Genomic DNA, 26,577 nt, shown 5'->3' on the forward strand with positions numbered 1-26,577 from the left:
GTGACTCTGAAGAAAAGTATGTTTGCCTTTAAAAAGTCCCAGCGTACCGTTTGGAGGGAACAAGAGGCTGCATTACATCGATCAGCCACAACATTATAACTACTGACAGTAAATAACATTGACCATCTTCTGACAATTCAGTGTTCTGCTGGGAAACTTCTGGACCTGGCATTCATTGTCATGAATGTTACTTAGACATGTAGCACCCACCTAGACCAGACCAGGCAGTAGAGGTGTGCGATACCGCTAAATTTGGTATCGATCCGATACCAAGTAAATACAGGGCTAGTATCGCCGATACCGATATCGATACTTTTTAATGCGTCATCAGTCTGAATTCATCTAAATCTGAATGAATTTTCATGACATTTAACTGTTTTTTTTTTTTTTAGATTTGCCTTTTGGATTATTAATCAGTTAAAATCCAGTATAGAATTTGGGCAAAGTTTATAAGTAAATAGAAAATACTTTATTATCGCGATAAAAGTTTTTGTTCAGAAAAACACAAAATGATCACTTGAGGACAAATAAAAACGAATTATTTTTTCAGGCAGATTGTTCAGAAACTACAAATTATAAAACTAAATCTCTCCCTTCATTGCACTTCTTTCTGGATTTGGATGTACAAAATTATCACTCCACAACAAATATTATAAATAATGTAAGGAAGTGTTTAGGAAGTACAATACAATACAAAACATTTCTCCCCTTTAGTGCACTTTTTTTCTTCTTCTCAGGGATCTGTAGGTGCCAGGGGACGAGGGATTTTAAAAATTTTCATATGCTTATACAAGTTTGTTGTGTTACCACTGTATCTTACAGCCTTAGGGTTAGGGTTAGGGTTAGGTTAACCCGCTCTGCTCTGTGACAGCAGCGGCATTTAGACAGAGTCAGATTACATCCTCTTTAATGAACCGAGAGAAACTGTAGCTTAAGTATCGATCTCATTACATTGGTATCGATCAATCTCGATACCAACGTTGGTATCGAGATTATCGATATTTGGATCGATCCGCCCACCACTACCAGGCACCCCCACCCCATAGCAATGACACTCCTTGATGGCAGCAGCCATCCCCAGCAGGATGCAGCCTGACACAGACACACACACACACAAAAACACTTTAGGAACAACTAAAAAAAAAACATGAGTCCCAACTGTTTTGGAGACACAAGGGAGACTTACACAATATTAGGTCATAATGTTATGCCTGATCGGCGTATGCCCAGACAATTCTTGTGGAGATCAGCCTGTAATCACATGAGTCAGTCTGGAACACATATTTTTTTAAAAAAACTCAATTGTAAGTTTTGCCTCCTGTGATAATTAATTTTCTCCCCGTGGGACAGCAGCAGGCGGCCCAGAGCTATAGGACGCCCGGCTGTAAACAGCGAGAGCTTATTAAAAGGCAATTACAGTAGATCATCAGCGCCGTCGCGTAAGGTGTCACAGCGACCGCCGACAGTAATCCCGAGGCTTGATCCGTCTCTGCCACAATAACCCATGAATTTCATTTCCACTTGTTCGACCTGTCTGCCGGGGGAGCTGTTCATTTTGAGGCCTGATTACGTTTTTTTGGTGCCGGTGAATGCTCCCAATCCACTCTCCACGAACCTCTGAATGTGTGTTGTTGTTCGTTGATCATAGTCAAAAAGACAAAAGACACTGAATGACTCAGAGACGAGAGGATTAGTTTTTTTTTTTTTGTAGTCATGAAAACAGTGGCTTTTTAATGTAAACACTACATTCGATTGGTTTTTCCAGCACGGACATCCCACATGAAATAACAACCATTCACTAAAGAAGAGTAGAGGGAGAGAGAGAGAGAGAAAGAGAAAAGAAAAAAGCTGCACAGAAAAAAGCATTCACTGGGTAAAGAACAGAACAGAGTAAGAGGTAAAAAAACAAAACAAAAAAAAAGATGGAGGAAACAGGAAGAGAAGTAAAAAACAAAAAAACAATGTCATTATACACTTTGTTGTTTTCTCTTTTTAAAAACTAGAAATTAAAAAGGCAAGAGAAGAGAGGTCTATATAGATAGATGGATAGATAGATCGATGAGGGGTAACATAGATTAGGCATGAATAGATAACAAATTTCCAAATCTACTTTTTGTGTGTGTTATGTGTGTGTGAGTGCCGGCGAGTGTGTTATGTGTGATGTGTGAACTGTGCTTTTCACTGTAGACCTGGAAGGTGTGTGTCGAACCGAAAAGAGACAGAAGAAGAAGAAGAAGAAGAAGAAGAAGAAAGGAGCATGACTTTATACAGCGTTGATGTGTGAACATGCGGCATCCCTAACTAGCGGACGCAGCGAGAAACGTGCTCTCCCCAAAAAAAGTGGTTTTTGTTTATTATCATTATTATTATCATCGTTTTTTTTTTTTTTTTTCTTCTCAGAAATAATAAAAAATAGATATTGTTATAGTATTATATTTAATCGTTCTGAGTCAGGCTAAAGTGAGGACACGGTTCTAATGCAGGGAAACAGGCAAAACGGTTAAAGGAGAAGGGGAGAGGTTGGGGCGGAGGGGGGGCACAGCTCAGAGCGTTTCAACAACATTGGGACTGGGACTGGGATGGGTGGGGTTTCGTGGGGAGGGGGGTCGGTTCGGTCTGAGATTTTCAAGGCTCCGCGTCAGCTCGCTGTCAAACTGGAACCCTCCAACGCAAAACGGCTTCGTGTTTAAAAAAAGGGAGATACAGAGAGAGAAAGAAAAAAGTTCTGTAGCTACAAAGCACGAGAGAGATTATCTTTTTGAGAATATTAACAGGATCTCCATGATGCCAACATCGTGGTACGGTAACACCCATGTTCACTGGTTTAATCCTCATCGCAGTAATAAGTGTAGATCTCTTTGTTCTTTCTCCGACTAACGAGTCACTGCGAGAATCTCAAAATCTACACTTTCCGCCTCATGTGTCCATCCTTGGAAACTTAAAATCATCACCTCCGCCCCGTTCAGAAACCGGCCGTCTCTCCTTGAGGTGCTGCTATCTTCTTTTCTCATTTTTTTTTTAAGTTTATTATTTGTCTTTTACATTTTTTATGACCTTTTTTTTTTGCTTTTTTTTAATTATCTGAACAGTATTTGCGTGTAGCTTATATTTTTTATAAGTCGTATGAATTAACTGGTCTCTTTATACAAAGGCTTGAGTATCTCATGCTATCTGTGTCAGGGCTTCGGGAGGAGGAGGAGGAGGAGGAGGGGAAGGAGGAGGAAAAGGAGGAAGGAGAAGGGTTGGCAAAACACGAGGGGCGACCCTTTGACCCTGAACTCCGGACGCCATGCAAAAAAAAAAATAAAATAAATAAAAATAAGCCAAAAAAGACAAAGAGATGGAAGGAGGTGAGAGAAGTAAAGGCATGGTGGTGGTGGTGTGTAAATGAAGAGAGAGAGAGAGAGAGAGAGAAAGACGGGAGCGTGTGAAGGACAGGCGATCGATCAATAAATAAATTAATAAATTAATCAACCATAATCGAACCAGGAGTGAGTTTCCTTACACGGAGAATGTTAGTTAGTCTAGAGGTTATAACGGTGAGGAAGGTACAGTTATAACGTTGTGTACTTGCTTCTAAAAGCGCAGCTATCTACAGTGCAGTACCTCGGTTCACGTGGCACTGATCGGACATTTAGCACATATCCTATTGGCTCTCAGGCCCCGCCATGGCTAACGGCTAACGGCCAGGTTCGGGAAACAGGAAGCCTCACTTTGTGTCGATGAAAACCAGGCGGTCTCGAACGCAGAGAGAAAAAAAAAAAATGATAGAAGTTACTGAAAAACATTAAAAAACAAGAGACTGACAACAAACATCCTAAAATGTTTTCCGCTAATGTAAACAAAGGACTAACGTTAAAATCCGCGTTGTCAGTTTCAGCAGGTCTCTGGAGTTTATTCTTTTAAGGTTTTGGCCGACCTGTCTGGTGCTTTTTAGTGCTTTTTTGACATTTTCACATGTTTCTGCAAAAAAACTGTTAATACATAAACACTACTATAGCAAAAAAAACGAACAAAATAATACACAAGTAGAGGTGTGAGGAGGTGAGGCAAAACGTGGATAAAAATCAGTGTACAGACTGATACTGATGTAATAAATATACACAGGATCGACAAAAAATAAAACAGAAGTTGTAATCAAAGTAATAATAATAATAAAAAAAAAAGAGTAATCTGCAAAAAAGTACAGGTTTCGGTTTTGTTAACAACAAAAGACGCGACAAAGTAAAAGGGAGGGGAACGGGGAGCGGAGGCTTTCATCGACTTTGTTCAAGAAGTTTTCAAGGCTGCAGGGTTTTTTGTGTTTTCTACTAAAACAAATTTGTTTGTCAGGAGGAGTTGGAGCAAGAAGAGAGGAGACAAGAACTAAAAACATTATATATATATATATATATTTATATACGTATGCCTATTATTTTTTTTAAATTATCCTCATTATTATTATGTACCTAGTTGCATTTTTTTCTTTAAATAATCAGCAGAATCACCATCGTCATCATCACCATCATCGTTTCCACAGCAGTGTCAAAGGAACAGGGACGAAGAGGAGGAGGAGGAGGAGGAGGAGAAGGAGGAGGAGGAGGACAGGAAGGGTGGGAGAGGAGAAGGGGACAAAAAGGGGGGGGGGGTATTACGGGACATGTGTGCGTGCTCAGTACAAGCCGCACCCTCGGAGGTTGTTGGCGATGATGATATCGGTCACGGCGTCAAACACAACCTGGATGTTTCCTGTATCTGTGGCGCAGGTCATGTGACAGTAGATTTCCTTATTTGGAGAGCGGTTCTTGCTCTCAAACTGTGCTTGGATGTAGGCTGCTGCGTCGTCATAGGTGTTGGGTCCTGGAGACAGAAAAAAAAAAAAAGGGACAGACGTGAACTTTAATGCAAGAGAATTATTAAAAAGCCACTGGCCCGAAAAGCCTTTTTCCCTCCCGTACATACGAGAGGCTGTTAAACCACATGAGTACATGTCTGAGCGTTAAATAACTCTTAAAAGAATAACTCTCTATTTGATCCATTTGATCCAATAAAAAATCTCAAAAGTGAAGATGCCAACGTGCACGTCCCATGAGCCTGACAAACATATTTTTGGTGCATGTGCCGCTGAGCAGCTTTCACAGGAATGAATCATGCAAATTCATTACTCAGGTCTCCTTAGTGCATCCATGGATGATTCAGATCTAGTAGTATTTTCAGTCTGTTTATAGTTCAAGCTGTTGCCTGCAGTTCAGTTAAAAAAATAAATAAATAAAAAAAGTTTATACAATCACTGCACGTGAGGTTTAATACTGTAACTCAGGAGCCTATTGTTAACAACTTAAATATTAAGCTTTTAAAGAGGCCATATTATGCAAATTTACATGTCCATAATTTTATTTTATGGGGGAACTAGAATAGGTTAAGATGATTAAATGTTAAAAAAAAAAACATTATTTTTATCTTACTGTACGATACTGCAGCATCTTTTTACGCTCCCTGTCTAAACGGCTGCATTTGAGCTCCTGTCTCTTTAAGGCCCCGCTCTGCTCTGATTGGTCAGTTCGTACTCTCTACTTGGTCACATGGTTACAAAACAAATACAAAAAGTATATACAGTCAATGTACAAAACGTGTTGAGTGACAGACAGAGACAAAGGCTGGACTGTATGAAGGCGTTCAAGAGCGTTTGGTTTTCTGTGGGAGAGCGTCATTTTGAACATCGTAGACATTTTATGAGCAAAAAAAGCTGTTTAAAACAATAAATGCAAGAAAATCTAAATCACGTCTTTTTATACACAAAAATTACGAACAGTGAATAACAGCTGAGCTTACAACTGTGTTTTCACTGCTGCAAAAAGTTAGCATACATAAAGCGATTCACTTGGTTTGCAGCCGACAGGCCCGTCGCTAGCGGATGTTCCAGGCTCTGGTTGCCTAGGTAACCCTCGTGTATATATTTCCCACCCCAAATATTTCCAACTGAAACAAGCTGAACACAAAAATATTACTAGCACATGGACGGAGCGTGCGCTACTGTCGTGAATTTGGCGGTAGCAACCAGAGTCGTGGGTGGCGTTTCCCCTGCAGTACACTCTTGTGGGACTCTTTGCCTTTGTCTCAAGTCATCCCACTGGTCGTCCCTCAAAGACGGGATTAAAGCGGTGCCTAAGTATTTTTCTCCTATCATCGCCACAACTGACCGGCCTCTTGTCGCCACACTGCTGCGAGCCGCTTCCCGCGTGTTCGCCGATCTTGATTCAGTCCTCTCGGTTCTGTTTGGAACATTTCTCACATAGATTTGTTTGCACATGAACTGAAAAGTCTAAACAGCAGCCGAGCAGAGATAGCGTTCACACACATATCTCATCAATATTTCAAGGCTGCTTTTCCAGACCTGAGAGCGAAGCAGCAGCTTGTCCTGTCAGTGTGTGAAATCATAATGTTAGCTAACGTTAGCTCGGCACGTTTAGTCGTTATAGTAGAAATAGTCAGGCTACATCTGCCTCCGCATCCATTTCAATCAATATTCACACCTTCCCATCTCTACAGGAGTGCAGTACTGGAATAAACAGCTGGAGCAGCGCTGTAGGACACATTCCTGCATGGTCTTTAGTTCTCATTCATGGTCCGTGATGTTGGCTGCTGGTCAGCTGTGAGCGTTTAGAAGTGCTATTCTGAACTCTCACAGGAAGGTGAGGGAGGATGTGACACAGGAGGGAGACAGAGATGGACCGTGTCAGATAGACTTAGCGTGATTATCATGGCAGTTAGCAGAGTATAAGTACAGCATGACGGACAGAAAGGATGGGCTCAGAGAGCTGCCTGTGTGTGGAGAAGGCAGGAGGCAGCTCTCACTTGTCATCCCCGCTCTGCCCTGATCATGCCTGACCAAGCGTGACGGTCTCCTGCTCTTTTACTCGCAGTCCTTCCTTTTCTCTGCCACGGCCACATCTGACTCTCACCTCCACGCCGAGAAATCTGTTTCTTCTATTCCTCTGCCACTTCCTCTCTCTGTTTATCTCCTCGCTCCTCCTCCGCTATCCTTTTAAACACGCTAAAGTAAATCTTCACGTTCAAACTGAGGTTATGCAGTTCTTCAAACATTTGGCCGGCCGCCTCTCCCGCACACTGACTCGACGCTGTAAACAGCCACGCTGATTTAAAGTGCCACTTTTCTCTGAAGGTTTACAACTCGGTGACAGTAAATGTCAGGACCGGTCCTCCTCCAGAGGTACGGAGCAGGACTAATGCACAGCTGTTAATCAGTGTCCAGAAACGCGGGGAGGGGTTTTTTAGAAAGCTGTTTAATTTCTGGGAGTCACACTTTGACAGGACAGATAGTAGTCATTCATGCTTTTATATCCTGCCTCTACTCTGTCTCAGCTCAGATTCAGATTTATCTTTACACTATCAGTTTTAAGGCTTATGTTTACATTAAAAGTTAGGTTTGTTCTACAATATGCAGCTTTTTCAAATGAGTCATTTGACAATTGGGGAAAAAAAAGGCATATTTACTTTCCTGCAAAAAGTTGGCTGTGGTGTTTCATCTCATATCTCAGTGGTTTTAGTAAAGCTACCTCTTTGGAGTGAGTTTAGCTTAGCATAAAGACTGAACAGGTAACAAAGCAACGTAATTTTGGTCATTTTTCAATTTAGCTTTTGTGCCGAACGTACAAATGAGATCTATTATGCCAATTTTGTACACATGCAAGTCTTTTTTTCGGTCTTTTTTCTTTCACTAGCGGTTTTCAAGAGCATTTTTTATGTGGAAATGAGCTATCACTAAGCTATTTCCCTTGTGGATCAATAAAATCCATCTAAGCTTAAGTCTAAATCTAATTAGTGAGCTTTACATGTGCCATTAGTTGGATTTTGATACCAAACAGAACCAGGTTCTGAAAAAAACTGCATCAAATCTACATTTTTAAGACTGACCTTTCTGTAACAATCGTCCTCTTTTGCACCACTCCAACAAATTAAACCTCTTCACCCGGTAATGTGAACTAAACTAAAAATGGAACGTGGGATTTTGTTTACCAGCGAATGCCTGTTTGCTCTCTCTCTGTTGGTCTCCGTTGAGAGCAAAGTGCTCTTTGTTCGTCGTACCTGTGTATTCGGGGAAGCAGATGCTGAGTGCAGACTTCTTGATCTTCTCCGCAAACAGATCCTTCTTGTTGAGGAAGAGGATGATGGAGGTGTCGATGAAGAACTTGTTGTTGCAGATGGAGTCGAACAGCATCAAAGACTCGTGCATACGATTCTGCGGAGGGAGGGAGGGAGGGAGGAAAGGGATGGGAGGTAATGAGAGAAGAAGAGGACAGTGAGGAGAGAGAAAGGAAAAAAAAAAGCAAATGGAAGGAATAATGAATGGGTAATGATGAAGAGTGAAGAGAAAAGAGGGGAAAAGTTACACATTTAGACAATAACATCCCTTTCCAATTAAAAAGTCTGAAAAAGTGGGAAAAGTGAACGAAGTGAGAGACAGTTTTCTGCACAATTAATGAAAGTACATATTTAAGAGACAGATAATGCATGTACATTATGCAGGGACGGAGCTACTGTCTGAGGAGTGATTCCTTTTGCCTGACAGCTAAACAAGAAAGACAGTCAGTTTAAAATAGTCGGCCGGTTCAGGAAACCCTTACCCACATTTGAATAAATAACTTTAGATCAGGGAAACACAGATGAACTGAAAGATAACACATAAAACGAGTCAGTCGAAGGAAAAACACTCGTATCAAGTTACTCATGTGGTGCTTTATTATCATTTTCTTATGTATAAATACAATAAATTATTACAACAGTGAGGGAGTTACAGCAGATACATTTTGCCCAGTCTCGCGCGCACACATCCACACACGCACACAGAAAGACCCACATCCTCTCAAATAACAGTTTCGTAGATTTTGCTGTACACTATAGAAAGGCGTTGGTTGGTATCGACAGAGAGTAAACAAGCGAGTACAATTGACATTGGAGGGTTGAGGTCTTATCGAGTTGCAGGAGAGAGAGACCAGAGCGAGTGTAAAGGACAGTATTCACCAGTGTAAAGTCTGCCTCGTTAATTCCACCCAAGTTCATTACAATCATGTGCCCTGCAGCTCTCTGACTTCTCTCCCAGTCCAGCCGCAGAGCAGGGACCTCCTGGGCTCCGCAGAGGCTTAAGTGCTCATTACATCAGTTGGCGAGCGGGAAACGAATATTATAAGATGACTCAAAAGCATTTACAAGCAAAACTCTCTGCATGTGAAGCATAAATAAGTCAGCAAAAGACACCACAGGTGCTCATTTAAATCCACCCCGGGAAACATTTGGCACTAAATTCAGTCCGAGGACTTCTTCATTTGGCTGCCACTCGACAGCTTTTTGTGTCGCTAAGGTAATGGCATGGAAGAAGGCGCTAACATTTCCTTTCTAACACCACCTGCCGTCCAGAGAAGCAGCCAGACGGTGACAACTTTGTTACCTGAATGGACAACTGATTGCATTGTGCACACAGCGAAAAATAAAAAATAAAAAAGCAAACAGAAAACCCTTTCTTCTTGCACGACCTCAGACTACATCACCCACAAATTTCTCCTTCACTGCAGCCAATAGGAATCCATTAATTTTCATCAAGACACAAGGAGGGCATAAACTACGTTACTCACCATCCTCTATCTGCCGTTTGGGATTTATTGGTAATTCATCATGAGTCGGGGACAGGTTGTGAAAAGCACAAACAGATAAACACATGCCCACATCGTCTCATCGTTCTTCTATGTGGTAAAAGTCAATGCCGGCCTCACCTCATAATCCACTAATAGCTTTAGAGCTACAACGCTGCAGAGAAAGGCGAGCAGAACAAAGAGATTTAGGACTAAGAAATAAATATGTAAGGAGATCAAACGTTCAGAAGTTTGGATCATATCTTTTTTTGCTTGTGAGGCACTACAGCTTTGTCATCTTAATCGAACTGTTCTCCTTCAATAAAAGAGCGAGTTTAGTATCACATTTAAAATGCACAATGAAATTGTTTTTGTCCAGTTACTTATATACACCTTATAGTTCCCTAGATCATGCTATTGCCTTTCAGATTCATAAAGACCTTCACCCAGTGGCACAAGGAAGCCAGTTAATCCAGAAGAATATCCCCAATTACACAACTTGCTTGCAGGAATTCAAACTGCAAAAACATTTTTGTCTTAGCTTTTGTGAACGCTGACATGCAAGCCACCTTTACAGTGCTAATTATTGGGACGACAAAGAGAAGACGAAGAGCCAAAATGGATGCTTAATGCTTAATAGCTACGACGACAAGAACTTGTTTTTCCGCTTGTTCTTCCTTCTTTAATTACTTTTTGTTGTGTGTGTGTGTTGGTGTATTAGCGCCTAGCTTTGCAAGTGTTTCTTAAATCAGTTTCTACCACTTGACCGGTGTGAAGATGAGTGAATGAATTCTGCTGTAACAACCAGAATTAAAGACTTAAACAATCCATCACAGGAAACACCATGTCTGTTTCCTCTAGTTATAGATGGATTATGTTGTAATGCAACACAGACAAGAACAACTATCCGCAATCGAAACTGTGTTTTCTTACCGACTTTCTTGACTATGAGCTTTTTTCAGAATAAAACAGATGAAAAGTCTGGGTTTGAGAACGATGGAGGGCTTCGGGGAAAAAAAACAACTTTAATATTGATCCGTATACTGTAAGTCAGGGGTGCCAAACTCGGCCACATACAGCCCAATTTGATCTCAAGCGGGCCGGACCAGCAACACAACAGAATAATAATCTATTAGTAACGACAACTCCCGACTTTTTCCATTTGTTTTAGTGCAAAGACGAACATGTAAATTCAGAGAATGTTTACATTTATTGAAATATCCTTTAAAAAAAGGGAAATAGCTTAAGAAAAATAAGTGTAATTTGTCTGTGGTTTAGTCCTGGGTCTCAGTGTTGTGTTATGTCCACTTCTCTTTCTGGACAAATGAGGAATAGCAGTTTTTATTTTATTTTTTTTTAATTACAGTCTTCCATGTAATTGGCTGTGGGCCAGATTAGACCCTCTGGCGGGCCGCTTTTGGCCCCCGGGCCGTATGTTTGACACCTGTGCTGTAAGTGATTTATAAGAATTAATACTGTAAGTAAATTAAAGGGCACATTTTTCAATGCATCTGAAGCCACTCTGACCGATTTAGTATGCCACTGAAGAACAGCAGCAGCATGAATACGTTTCGCTCCGTGTGCCGCCTGAGGTTAACACAGGCTTGAAAGGACTTGGAAGACAAAGCTCGAGCAGTACGCTGCCATTTCCACCCCGAGGGTAAACACAAATATAGGCATTTCCTTTCATGTGAACGTGAACCAGAGCTCGCTACCTTAACATGGGTGAAAATCTCCCCAGCCCGTTTCACCACAACTTGGGTCTAGTGCCGGCTGAACAGACACCTTAGCAGAGGAGCAGCAGCAGCAGCAGCAGCTCACACAGGACGCATTCAGAGCTGAAGCATTCGAACGCGATGCAGACGGATTGATTAAACAGAAACGTATCGGCTCAATTGGACACGCAAGAAATAGATGAATGGCTGTCTCTCAGATATAAAAACCAAGGTCATAACCACACTGAAAAACAATTTAGATCAAGGGGATTATTTGTCTGATGACAACCGCAGCTTAACAAAACTAGTCATTCAGTAAATGCTGAATTAAACACATAGAGGGAATTTCCTATTAGCCGTCACAGATGGGGAGAGAATATTACACGCGTAGGGATCTACTGCGTTCATTGTGAATCATGTGATTGGCATCTGTAGAGAACTGCAAACTAAACTAGGAAGAAACAAGTAAAAAAGAAGAATTAATGCAATTATTTACAGCTTAAAGTATCACGTACACATTATGTTTTATGTTCCTAAAGCAGATAATCATCTTTAAACATCATGTGACAGCTTCCCCTATTGGTAGCCATGGCAGCAAACTTCTCGTTTGGCAAAAGAGTCAAAAGAACATCTGAGTCTCTTTGGTTGGTGGTATAATGTGGCACTGGCAAGAAAGGTGTTGTGACATTTTGAGGTCCCACGGGCGTGTATGTGTCTTCAGTCCATGTGAGTGAGTGTGTGTGTCTGTGTGTCAGGGGCTTGTGCGTGTGGAAAGGGTAGACAGGTGCCTTCTGGGTAATTAATCCACAGATACTGACTCCAGCACAACACCCATGGGCTGATGTCGTCTCCTGCTCAACAAACGTTTTTAGGCACGTACACACACACACACGCACACACGCATGCACTGACCTTTCCTGTACAACCAACAGACACACATGTAGGTAGCCATACACAATCTGTAAACACACACAGGCGCACGCCAAGCCGGCTCATCAACAGCCTCGGGCAGTTCTTGGTCTCTAACTAGAAAATTTGGCACAGATGCGGTAGGACGGGCTGATGATGTCATCTACCTGTGCAAAAAGAAGAATGTGCAGCTTCGAGCGGAGGGTGGAGACACGCCCTCGCTGTTTGAGAGTGGAGGGGCGAGTGGGATAAAGCAAATGCCCCGCTCATAAATAAATAAAGATGCTCCCTTCCTCTGTTTGCCGGGGAGCACTCATAAACACACGGGGCAGTTCAGCTAACAAACGGAGCTCAGCTTTTTGTATGAGGCTGGAAACCGTTGCTTAGAAAGAGAGCAGTGTGCACATCTCTGGCCTTGAGGCTTAGACGTGACCTGTTACTGCAAATAAAACACATCGCTTTGCCTTTCTTCAGAGCGGCGCAATACATCAAACCTAAACGCTAAAGCGGCTCCGAGACGCCGACCGACTCACTCAGCAGAAAGGAAAAGCATCACGGCTAGAACAATAGCCACAGGGATGACATCCTCGTCCCACAGGAGCACATCTACTCACCACCACGTAATGTTTCAAAGCTCACCTCTGGCTTATTAAGGTGGAGTGGTGGACAATAGGGATCTTGCACTGCGCAGTCCCACACAATGGATACGGCCCCGTGGCCCCATAAAATCAATGCTTCCACTGAAGCATTATCTGGGAATTGTCTGGTTGAGTCAGCACAAGCTCTCGGAGCTCTTAGTTTTAAGTGATTTTATAGTGGTCCCATGCACGCAGCAACATGAGCTGGGAACCAGAGATGACTTCGACAGGGATGAGTGATAATGGCAGAGATCTCAGTCTCCAAGTCAAGAATTTACATAAACGATTAATTTAGGATCAAGGAGAAAAAAACAAGAAATAATATGGCTTACCTATAGAGAAATATCTATTAGTACTAAAACATCTACTCTGAAATTAAATGCATCCGAGGCATAAAGCTAATAATAAAAAATGTACTTTTTAATAAGTTTAATTTGAGGGAACAGTGATGACGCATTTTCCAAATGCAGCTTTCTTAATTGTCAGCCAGTTACATGACATTAGCCTCTGAGCAGACTGAAAAACAAAAAATAAAGACCTGATAAAGATAACTTCATTACAAGGACTCAGGCTGTGATTGATTGTATCGTATTGTGTTGTACTGTAAATGATTTGCCCATCTATTTGCAGTCTGACTTTTTGCAGCTCACCAAATACAGTGCGCACTATTGTCAACAGTAAACAAAAGCATAAACACACAAGACATTAAAAAAAAAATAATAAAAAATGTAAATAGTAGATTATATAGTCTGCATTTAACCACACGGCTGTCTGTACTCTCCATGAAGTTTTTGGCCCTTTATTGGAGCCGGTATGTCGATGTTTAAACAGTCAGTTCATAAAGTCAGTTCAGATTTAAACTGGGAGTGAACTGAACCTGACCCTGATAAAGACCAAGGACATATTTACCGTATATGCAGTCTTTCATTTGACTAAGGCATTAATCTAAGGCACAGAAGAATGAAGACTCAAATTTAAATCAAAATAATTAGAAATACGTCTAGGCAGAGGAGCCGTACCCGGTATATTATTCTTGGGGACATTTGCTGGAACTGGAAGAGACGTGCACTTCTATGTCCAAATAAAGTCTCAGGGGGAAAAAAAAAAACAACAACTAACAAATGTCTAGTGAGATAAGGAGTTTAGGTACAGTGTTGAATTTGCCACTGGTTCTTCCTAAGGGAACATGCACGAGGATTTAACAAAGACATTACAAGAAGTCTCAACCAACCAATGAATCAATTAACCAACCAACCAACCAATGAATTAATTTGAGGTGGACCATTGGGTACCCTTGTGGTAAAACATCATTAAAACAGCCGGGGTTCCACAAGAGAAAAGGCTGTCTCGTGACGATCAGTCGCATGTGGTATGTATAGGTACCACATGTGTAAATACAAATCCAAACACCCATCATCCGTTAGCTTACGGCAGAATCAGTACAGGCCGCAACCCCGCAGGTTATTCGCTATGATGACATCGGTGACGGCGTCGAAGACAAACTGGATGTTGTTGGTGTCTGTGGCGCAGGTCACGTGGGAGTAAACCTCTTTGCTGGACGACTTGTTCTTGCTCTCATACTGAGACTTAATGTAGGCTATCCCCTCTAGGTAAGTATCTGGACCTGAGAAGAGAGAGAGAGAGAGAGAGAGAGAGACACAGAGACACACACACACACACACACACAGGGAGAGAGATGACATACAGTGGGAGTTAAGATGGAGGCTTAAAAGCAGTTGTCGTCTGAACCTTGATATATGTGGGCGGCCCCCTATTTTCTGTATCAGCGCTATTTTCTGATATTTTCTGAAAACATAACCTTTGACTTTCTGGCTCAGCACACATTCTGCTGAGGTGTACTCTGCCGTGAAGGGAGGGCTGTGTTTACTGCCAGGCAAGCTTTAATAAATGTGATACATGGACAACTTTCTCTGACAAAATGGAAAAGGTGATTTTTTTTCACCGATAAATTAAAGGTGACAGAATTTACTATGACTTTTTTTTGTTTGTTTGTTTTTTTGGTGGTGGTGTAGTCTCCTACTTTCTGAACATTAGCCATAAATTATAGTCCACAGCAGCACAATGAGGCTGTGACAGATGTTTGAAAGCCATCAATTTTACAGTGAACCCCATTAATAACTGTTCAGCCTTTGCACAAACGCTTGGCATCCATTACAAGTTTTAAACTGTTGTAATGATCGGAGAATGAGTCAAATCTCATTGACTGGAGTAAATATTGTTCAAAGTGTCGCTTAACATCTATTTGGCTCTCGACCATTAGCGCCACTGTGGTTCATTGGACTTCTGTTCATCAGAATAGCCACAAAGTCTGCCCATGTGAAACGGAGATAAGAGCCAAAGAGGGGAGGGAAACTGGTTTTGAATTCTAATTCTCTCTTTCTCACAGTCTTGCTGTTTTGGTCTCTCTCCATCTTGCTTTCCCACAGCCTCGCTTTGTCAGATTTTTTTTCTAATTTTCTCACACTCTCGCTCTCTCTCCGTCTCTCATGCAGTTTCACTCACTGTTGCTCGCCTCCCCTGCGCTGTCTCTGTTTTTTTTTTTTTCGCTCGTCTCTATCACACTTGAGTTCCTCTTGTTACGACTCCCAGTAACACTCCTAATTTCATTCACCGCTTCTCTCGTTTAAATTCTTTCGCTCTCGTTTTAGTTTTGTCACAGAGTCCGAGTCCACCTGCTCTGCCTTTTAAACTTCTATCTCCTTTTGTGTTCTCGTCGCTGCTCATTCTTGTTCCCGTAATCTTCTGTGTACCATCTAACTTTGCATTTGAGCAATTGCACTTTTCAAAGATGTGGTGCAGAACTGATCTTATTTATTCTATTGACTTACTCTTTTATTCTTAAGATCTGTTCACATATTGGACTTAAAATGAAAAAGAACTGTTGAGTTTCGATATATTTTTGGGGTTGATATGACTTTCTGTCTTGGCTACATGTGTAAAATGTACATCATGAAATATAGCAGTAATGCGGATGATCACCGTCTACATTAGCTGATTCATATCATGAATCTGTAAACTGTGAGTCGATCAATTTTACTACATGGTCACGTGTTTCCAGGACTGTAGTGGAGGGTATGTAGGGTACTGTGCAGACTGTGAAGTATGTACCTGTGTATTCAGGGAAGCAGATGGACAGAGGCGACTTGAGGATCTTGCTTTCAAAGAGGTCCTTCTTGTTCAGGAAGAGGATGATGGAGGTGTCCTTAAACCACTTGTTGTTACAGATGGAATCAAAGAGCTTCAGGGACTCGTGCATGCGGTTCTGTAAAAAAGGAAGAGACATTGGCACGGGTTAAAATGGGCTTACAGACGTGCACTGTATAGAATCACATGTGGAAACCCACATCCAAATGAGTCATTCAGACGGGCATACAGCATTTGCATAAATATGTTCGGAAAACACATGCACACTCATGCGCACACGTAGCGAAAATTAGGAACACACACATACCACATAGACGCAATCTAAACACAAAGAGGAACCGAGATAAAAATAAAAACCAGGAAGCAGAACAGTACTAACGGGTCTTCCTCTTGTCTATGGACACACTGTTTTTTTTATATATATATATATATATATATATATGCATGTGTATGTGTACTTGTATAAAAATATCAGTAGCAGAAATTATTAGTAGGGTGCCTGCGAGTTAAATAAAGCCATGCACTTTTAGCTTGTTAGTTTTGCGTCATTGTCTATTCTACTTGTACTACACTGAATAAGTAATAACTTAAAGGAACCCTGTGGAGTCTCTGGCCACTGGGGGCACAGAAGAGAGATGTTTTACAGAGAAGGTCACTGTGTTGTTAAATTGTTAAAGTTAGCAGTGATGAAGGCGATAAATTCAAATTAAAACATGCAAATACTGTTGGTGTAGGCTCCTAGTTCCTGAACATGACCAATAAATCTTTGTTCTCGGCAATATAAGCCTGCGACAGATGTTAGATGTTTGAAAGTCAAAAATTACGGGAACATTACTTGTACTGTTGCTATTTCCGCAACTCTTTTTTAGTTCATCATTAACAAGTCTGCCTTTGCACAAACGTTTGGCATGCATTACAAGCTTTAAATGGCTGTAATGATTGTAGAATGAGTCAGATCTCAGCGAGTGGAGTAAATTTTGTTCAAAGTGTCACTTAAAATCTATTTGGCTCTCAAGCATTAGCACCAGTGTGCTTTATGTGTCTTCTGTTTATCAGAATACCTACGTTAAGTCATGATGGGTGCTAAAGAGGGAAGGAACTGGTTTTGAACTCTAATTCTGTCCTTCTCTTCTTTTTTTGAGATGGGAAACTTACACACAGTGCAAGAAGTTAAATGTAAGCACTTTAAAAACAAACAACAAAAACTCCACAGGGTCAATTATATTAAAAATATACTAGATATAGATTAAGAAGAAAAAAGGCAGCTAAAACTTAATGAAGAATCCAAATCAGTTAATCACTGAAAACAGGATTAAGATATAATGATGATAAATATAAAATATATTTTAGTATTTCTCTTTGTTTTATCATTAAGCACTTTTCGTGATAGATGATACGGTTTCTTTGCCAGCAAAAGTGCACAATAAATTACTAATCTCCAGCAGACCCAACTATTCTGTTTAGCTGAAGGTAAAAACCAAAATATAAGAAGGAATTACATGCATATGTAAAGTTTCTGATGAGGAAAACCGATTCAAATTCTCTTAAAGAATGAGTTGAAAGCAGCTTCTCTCTGGTTATGATCCTTAACTTGCCAATTCAAGAAGGGAAAGTAAAGAAAAGACTCCTGGGGCACATCAACCAGTTAGATTAGTGGGGAAAAAAAGGACTTTCAAGCAAGTAACTTCAGATATAGGCAGCATCTCAAACAAAGACGAGATGGAAAGTTAGCAGTAATTTAGAGGAGCCTATCAGACAGGAAGAGTAGACAGAAACAGATGTTGATTGGCACATAATAGTTGCACAAACACAAAGAGACACTGCTTTCAACCGTTGGTGAGTGTATTGGCCTATCGGGAGGTTTCATACCTGTCTGTGGGTGGAGCATCTGAAGAAGATCTGACTGCTGATTGGTTAGAGAGGACAGTCGATGGCGAGAGTGACAGGAGGAGTGGAAGGAGCCAGAGATGCTGCAGGGCGGAGCTTAGAGCAGAACAGAAAACGCAAGGGACCCGCCCACCCACGTCCCGCTTCTCTTGTACGACCCTGCCCCCTTAATCAACACACATACATACACCCCTAGTGCTGAAAAGAAAGTGTCGAGAGGCAGGAAGACAGTGTTCACCCAGAGCAGTTGTCATTTCAGAGAACAGTCGCGCGTGTTTTAACAGAAACAAGATAAGGAGGAGCTGCAGAAAAACACGGTGCAAGCGCTTCTTGAGTAGAGAGAAGGGAAGCAAAAGTAGTATGTGTGGTACGTGATGTGTTCGTGTCCATATAAAATGCACTTATTCAGACGCAGTATAACCAGTGCAAACCTCTAGCACGGGGACAGTTTACTTCTTTACTGTCCTTTCAAATGACGGCAACAAACAAGACAGACATCCTACCCTTCGTGAATCTGGTAAAAGCAAATCTATAAAATTGATGTGCTGCAAACGGCAGCATAAAGACACTGATGAATCTATATAGCTGCGAAATAAGCCTTAACGTTTATCTTAAAAGCCTTGCATTCAATTTTAAATTGAGCTATAGCAGCTAGCAGGTTCATCTTCTCATAACGGACAAAGAACTAGGAAGAAAATATGTTCTCTTTAACATATCCTTCCATTTTGTGCAGCTTACCCGTGTTTTTTTCCACCATACTTTCATACTATAGCCAATGTAACATCAGACATGTGTGCAGGTGCAACTCATGTGGCATTACAAGGTCTAAGAATCTCTCGTTTCCATTCAAACAACTTCACTGATTCACTTAAAAGAAAAGTACATGAGTAAATTATCTATATGAAGCTATACAGCTACACTGCGTCTGCTAATAAACGCTTTCAGTCCACCTGGGAACACAATGCAACATGTGTTGTCATTCTAGCAATCACCATGTGGACCTCTAAACACGGATAAAGGCAGACATAAGCGGTGGCTTTGTGTAGCATGAGGAATCATTAAAAGGAGACCAAATCAATAAACATTATAGATTGTAGATGTATTATCTTGCTTTGAAAGAGAAAAATCTAACTTTACATGCTCCAAGCCTCTATCTAGAAAGGATTAGTATTATATATATATAGTGTATATGTACATTATTATTTTATCACTCCCATTACTGAAAGGGTTTCATCATTCCTGTAACAATAGTGGATTTTTTTGTGTGTGTGTGTGTGTGTGTGTCACGTGTTTGTAATTTCTCCAGTAGACGCCATGGATGTGTCTGGTAGTAGAACTGACAGAGGATGTGGGAGCTTGCTGAAAAACATTTGGTTATTTGCCTGGTAATTATAACTCCCACACTGAGGTTTTAATAACAATAACACAGAATTTTAATCAGAAAAACATAATGTTCGTCAGAATACAGTGTCAGATCTGGGGTGTTTAATATGTTTGTGGATTTTTTGCTTGCAGTTCGGTTTGAAATGACGCCCGATGATGACTTTACCCTATACCTGAATATAACAATAACAATATCATAGTAAAGAAGGCCATTATTTAAAACATGTCTCATGATTGCATGGCAGTCTGAACTGCTGAGATGTGTCTCTTATGTAGGTGGGTGATTTTTTTTTTTCTCCCTTTCTATCACACATAAACGCAGCCGTGCTCAAAATATCACCACGACCTTATATTGCTTATGTTTGGAACGAGATTTCGCGACAACAAGAAACACTACGCGCCCATTAAACCAGCTCATATATGCGACACACATATACGATAATGTGTTAGCGAGCGTGTTTCTTATGATGGATTTTTCCTCTCCTCGTCTTGACGTTCTTCTGGTGCTCCCAGCTCAGAGGGAGGCTTGATGACATCTGCATAAATAGAGCAGCTACTGAACACAATTTCCCAGCCAGGAATTCTCCAAGGACACACTTCAGGCTTATAAATAGCATTGAGCGACGTGCATTCAAATCAGCTTATTTGTTTTAGGTTACACGGCACCGTTTTTATAGCCACACGGCGGGTTGCGGCTTTTTATTGAGGAAACACCACGCCGCTGTCACGTAACTGTGTTTTACAACTCTTAGACCTTTATTCCCACCAGATATTAGAGAGCTAATCACATTTTAGTTTTTAACCACCCTTATGTCTTTAAAATACTCGCACGCAGTGTTTTGCAAAAAAAAAAAAGAAGTATGGTTTGATGATAATATTGTGAATAAAAATGATCTCTTTCTCTTTCAATTTCAGTTGCATGCAACCTAAAAAAAACCCCCCTGAAATTATAGTAAATAATTTACAGCATCAACAACATAATTTGACCTTAAAGCAAATGAATATTTGTTCGTTCTTGTACATATATTTAAAGCAGGCTATTTTGTCTGGAATAAAGTTTAGTTGACGGTATCAGTGCAGACGATTTGCATAGAGAAACATAACTCTCTCACGCACAGGGGTCAGGTCAGTTGTGTTTTTCCATCGGAGCCAAACGCGGAGCACTGTACGACAAGTAAGTGTTTTGTTAAACAAACATTTCGGAGAAACATTTTGAATGAGGCCTTCAGTGTTATTCCGTTCATTTATTTACATGTTCTGCTGTGATAATAATCCGTGCGTTCCGCAACAGAAAGGGGACCGTTGTGCCAAAAGGAGAAATGGAGACTGCTTAATTTCAGAGTAAAAACACATTGTTTTGATGGCAGGGAAATTATGAAGTGGATGGTGTGAAAGAAAAATCTCAGAAATCAAGATCTGTTAGTGTGTATCCGCTTCTCATTCCTAAAACTAAGATATAAGATATAAGACTTTCATTTGACCTTAATTTAACGTGACATTTATCCCTTCCTGTCTCAGGCTTTTACACAGGCCATGTGTTTAATGTCAGCTTACATGTTCTTTCATCATACAGAACAAGAATACATGCTATCTTTATACTACCTGTTATACAGCATGTGTCAAGATGCATTAAAGGACCGTTACCCATGTTGAATGCGTAAGAGTCATGGTTTCCCCCGAAATACAACTCTTTTATTCTTCAAAGGTGTGTTCCAGTATTTATAAATGGGTCATTAGGCCACACTGTGACACAGAAAAGGCATCAGCCACGGAGGAGACGTAAGGAGATGGGAGTTCTTACCGTGGTCTCGTCCTCATGCAGCACCTGGTCGTACCCGCTGAGTGCCACGCAGAAAATGATGGCTGTGACATCCTCAAAACAGTGGATCCACTTCTTCCTCTCCGACCGCTGACCTCCCACATCAAACAGCCTGATGGACACACGAAACGCAGAGAAATATAAACTCTGACTTTCACGTATACAAAATGACTCACATATTCAAAGTTAAAAACACCCTTAACCTCACTTCTTGACACATGTTTATCTTATCTTTTATAGTGTATATGCCATAACTGAAGACAGGGACTCCAGGAGACTGGCAGCTTTCTGGACTGGGTCCGTGTCCATTATTGGACATTTATACAATAACAGAACCGATTACCATCAGGTTTAACAACTCTGAAACTTATCCAAGTGCTTAAGTTGTCCTTTCTTTTAAATGAATTGGATAATAAAAATTTCAGTCGATATTATGTGCACAGTTTTATTTCTTGTTTTTTTTTTTTTTAGTTTTACGTAAAGTAACATACATTTTGATGTGTATAATCACTGAGCAGTTAATGTGATGGTTTCCTCGTTGCTTTTGCCTGATCACAATCTTTTTTCCTTCCATCCCTTCTTATTTGTATTTAAAGAAGCCTCAGGTTGCTACAGATTTTCCGGCCACACATCAAACATGCTGACAGCTCATGCACCAGTCTGTTATATGATGTATGTGCTGTATTCCATGTCCTCTCTGCACCCCTGCTGGCCCTGTGGGTGTCACACTAATAGTCACCACTCTTTTGCTGCTGAAGCTCTTGACTGTTGCCTGTTTTTGCTGTGCTTTTCTAATTCATAAATCTTTTTTTTTGTTGTTGTAAACTCGTGTCTAGTCTCTTTATGTCACGACGCAGCTCGCGGGCTGCAACATATTTCAAGTGTGTGGACCGTGTCAGGCCCCTAATGTGTAAGCATGTGATCAGGGCTTTAGCCTTATGTAAGTGTCAAGTATAAGGGAAGTGTGACACGTCTTCCTAACAAAATAATAGTTTGATGATCATAGGAGGTGCTGCCTTACAACATAGAGTATCTTCAGTATGACACTACACAGAGAATATCTTGTCTTGACTGTAAAACTAAGAATTTCTCTCATGAAAACAACTTTTTAGCTTATAAAGTGAAGGCAAAAATAATGATTTTTAAGCCTGCAGTCTATTCTTGCACATGGCTTTATTAGAATGAGCAGACATTAACCCAGAAAGGATTGGCATTATGGGAAAGGAAAGGGATATTTTTGAGGAATATTGTAGAGCTGAGACAGTCGCTGCAACAGCTTATCCAGAAACAAAGATCATAAATTGTATATGTGACACCACATCAGCCTTTTCCATTTACAGCCTCTTGTTTTCATAAGCTGCAAGACGGCCACGCTCCCATGTACAAGTTGTATTTTTGAGGTGTGATGAATAGGCTAGAAAAACCACCAGACATGACTGAATCCACAACGAAATAAACCCTGTCATAGGTCTGATGGGTATAATGGTAGTTAGGCTGTTGGGTTACACCCAGTACAGGAACACTGCAGCCTCCCACGCACTGGCTGGACTGCCAGTAACAGCAATTGAGCTGACAATATTTAGGCTTTTCTAAAAAAAAAACATACCCAGCACAACTCCTACACGGCTGTAAGGGTAACAGAGCAAAGGAGCATTCAGCAGAACTAACACTTCTCTGGAGTTTTTAAATTCAGTGTGTGTATCAGAATAATAACTATGTGCATGCATACACAGAAAGTAAGACGAAGCATGCATTAGGTGCCAGATATGGTGGCGTATCCATGCAGAAAAATAATCGCTGCCTACACTTTATTAACCTCTCAGCTCCTTGTTTTTATCAGTATGCTAATATTTGTGTATTTCTATCCACATGAACAGAAAAATGGGCAGAAAAATTATGATTAAATTAAAGATCAGAACGAGACTCCTCCCATCCCTTTTCCCGTCCCATAATGCCTCCCTTCTGTCATCATTCCCAGAGCTCCATGTTCTAATTGAATTAGCCCTCATTAAAAAGGCAGAGAACCATAAATATAGACACTTGTTTAAAACATTTAATCTCGTTAATTACAGACTGGATTTCCGTCTGTGCTGTATCCACGGAAAGAGGAGCAGAAAGAAGAGTAAACGGCATCTGAAAGAAAACAAAGAGGACAGATCTGATGTTTCAGCTGCCACTGTCACGACCTGAACACTGACCTGAAGTGAAGGTTTTTGAAGGTAAAGTGTGTCTCGACGATGCCTGTGGTCTTCACTCGGGTCCTCAGGATGTCCTGCTCCGTGGGCTGGTAGTCGGCCGCACCGATCCGATCTAGGCTGTCTAGGTAGCTGCACACAGACACACAAAGAGCACGGACTGTAAATTAGCAGGACTCTCAAGTGTTCTCTGTGCATTAACGAGTTGCATTTACATACCCTATCCCTATAAGTGATTGCGAGTTGTAACATGTCTAAATGAGGAAGAAAAATCAAGGACCAATTGTTTTAGCAATTCAGAAATCCCTCTGAAGTCTGCTTTAAATCCACCAGCATCTCATGCGTCTCACATTAATCTCACATAGGCCGAAGTGGCTAAGAGAGTAGACTTCGCTGATTACACTGACACAGCCGGACTGTGACCACTTCAGATGGATGAATCTGGTGTGCTGTAACCCACTTTGAATTACAGCGTAATGACGTACATTATGCCATAGCTCAGGTGGGTCAAACATTATATAACATGCACAATAGGACACCCACCCACTAGATCACCGTCTCTGATATGATTAGCCTTTGTGCTACTGTCGGTTTTAGCTTTGCTATCCATTTATATCAAGCTACAAACACTGTTTTTAATTTAGTGCTTTAAATTGACTTTTATTTACAGAAAATGGAAAAAACGAGTGTACACATTTCCAAATGTAATTTAAACGACTGTATTAATCTTCCTCATTACTACACATTAACACAGCCAAGGCTATCAGTCTTAAAAAAAACATACAATACTGAGAAGCCACTTAAAACAAATGAGAAAGGGAAGTGGGCAGACGAGATGACTCTGTTCAGATATGTAATAGAATATCCCTGGAAGTGGACCTTTATTTTTTAATGCCGATGAATAAATCAAATAACACTGAACAGCACAGTTCAGGAATTCATCCTGTCGGCTCTTAGAGGGCGGCTCTCTGGCTGAGGAACGATTACTCCACCAACAGTATCAATCCAGCCGGCCGTATCTGGAGCTGTGGCTGACTTATTCACTTTTATATGGAGATCAGGGAGAATCTTTTGTTCTGATTCATTGCTGCTGCTGCTGCTGCTGACCTACAACTGTGTAACGTCTACCCCCGAAGACATTATAGCTTATATAGTCCACAAATTGACAGAGGCGGACTTCTAAATTCAAGCAACTACACGAGATCAATCAATCACTGCAGGTATTTTAAACCAGCATAGATGGACAAAGACAGAAGAGGCAAAGAGAAAATAAACCCACATCATGCGTCCATCTAGTGTAATGGGCATACAGTTTGTATTTATAGACTGCTGTGAGTGTTGTTTCAGAGCTTTTAAACGAATGCTCAGTTACTTCCAGGAGAAAGCAGATAAAGGCTCAAGAGGGAGGAGATATGGGCGGATTCTAACGAGAAGTGCATTGCACACACACACTATACACTCACACAGCTTCAGTGATAAGAACTATTGATTACACGGAAAGGAATATGGGTTAGATTGTGGTTTGGAAAGGAAACAGATAGCGAGAGCTGAAAGAGAGGAGACAAAGACAATGTGAGACGGGGAAAGATGCTTATTTTTTTTTCCCCCTCTGTGCCACAACGAAAGTGAGAGATCGGTCGAGCCTCGATTTCGTTTTTGGAAATTGAAAGTACGAACAGGCACCACATCCGAAACAGGTGTATCTGTCCGGCTGGCTGGATTCGTGACAGTGAGGTGGTGTTAAAATGAGTTTAAATTCACAAAACGTAAGGCTGACGATTAGATTACGTGGCAGTCAGTCAAACGACCCGGAGTGGTTAATCACAAACGCAACCCAGAGATCAGAGTGATTCACAAGATGTACACTGATATACAACGGTCCTGCAGACAAAAAAAAAAAACACAGCATGTCTACAAATTTTCAAACAGAACGGAAAGTCATACAAGGACGAGCCTTTCTGACTCTGCTGCAGCTGTTATAGTATATATCTCAGCCCTTAAAGCTGTATAATTGTCTTTATTGAACGCAGTGTGATGTAAATGATTATGGATGATTTAATCAGCTGAAAGCGAACAAGCGATCGTTCCCACTCAACACCTCAAAGAAGCGTGAGAAGTTTAGAGGATTTCTGTCCGTGTGTCGTTGTAGTATTAGTCAGAACTGTGGAGAGTCACATAATGCAGCAGGATTTAAAAGGGATTGGAGTCTGTGAAATAATTAGCAAGTATTTTTGTCTTTTTTCAAGCAGCTAAAACTAATTTCTTGGTCATATATGGATGCAACTTTGGGTTTTGAATAGTTGGTTGGATAAAGTAAAACATCCAATGTCACACCAGGCTCCTAAAAGTATTACTGGCAATGTTCAATGACAGCAGACTAACAGAACAGAACCAGATGTTTAAATTCACACTTGCAAACCCTTTAAACATTAGTAATGACATCAAGGGAAGTCATGCAAGAAGTGATTTGAATATTATCCTTATGTCTGAGGACCAAACCATATCTTCACTCATTTATTTACTTATGCATACAGTATGACGTCTGAAAAAAAACAGGCAGGCTTCGCTGAGACATGACTATAGAGTAAAAAAGGTCAGTCAAAGTTGCCGTAATCGTTGGTGCTTATAGATTTGTCTTGCGTGACCTTTACCACTACAGGAGGTTGAATCATCTCTGAGCAGCAACGCTCTGCTCCTCCCGTTTGCTGCTTCCACCCTGCAGCCACTCCACATAGTAATATTTCTGATGTAAACTCCCTCCAACACAAATGCCAACATTATTTCATGCCGCTGTCCCCCGAAGGCGTTACACACACACACAAGGATGTACATTAAATCATGCTCGGCCAGGCTAATGACTTCTACATGCGTGCGTAACCTGGTTTAACGCTGACATCCAGCATGTGGACCACCGCCGCATGAATCTTTCCCCTCATTCTCATACTTTTCACGGTGAACTAAGTCGATTAACACCAGACCCCAGAGTATGCTTGTCTCATTTCCCTTGTGATGTACAGAATTATTATCGCTGAAACAGAGTTGGGCACAAAAGAGTGACACAGCCAGAGAGAATAAAGTCTGTCTGTGTGTGTTTTTACCAAATAAAGCCATTAAGCTCTGGGATTAAGCTGCTACAATCTATTTGACAAACCCACACAGGCGGCATTTACATCTGTAATGTACTATTTTTGAAATATACAGGTCCTCTGTTGCACACGTAAAGGTCTCGTTCACGTCATC

The 26,577-nt window shown here is 41.0% G+C and overlaps 1 protein-coding gene across 2 annotated transcripts in view; it reads right to left on the reverse strand.

Annotated features, from left to right (window-relative positions):
• Window positions 1-4,651: 4,651 nt before the first annotated feature.
• The window catches only part of gnao1a (guanine nucleotide binding protein (G protein), alpha activating activity polypeptide O, a), a gene marked incomplete at its 3' end in the record, with an annotated part of 87,735 nt that continues 65,809 nt past the window's right edge, over window positions 4,652-26,577 (reverse strand). The window contains exons 6-9 of one of the 2 annotated variants that reach the window (XM_084555711.1): window positions 23,341-23,469; window positions 21,125-21,254; window positions 8,086-8,239; window positions 4,652-4,839 (exon numbers count right to left, since the gene is read on the reverse strand). In XM_084555711.1, the coding sequence (XP_084411837.1) occupies window positions 4,652-4,839; window positions 8,086-8,239; window positions 21,125-21,254; window positions 23,341-23,469 (601 nt within the window). Of the gene's footprint in view, window positions 4,840-8,085; window positions 8,240-8,716; window positions 14,513-16,017; window positions 16,172-21,124; window positions 21,255-23,340; window positions 23,470-26,577 lie in introns of those variants that run through there. The other variant, XM_084555712.1, reaches the window with a different exon arrangement.

Source organism: Chelon labrosus (assembly GCF_963514085.1).
Source record: "Chelon labrosus genome assembly, chromosome: 11".
Taxonomy (NCBI): Eukaryota; Metazoa; Chordata; class Actinopteri; order Mugiliformes; family Mugilidae; genus Chelon; species Chelon labrosus.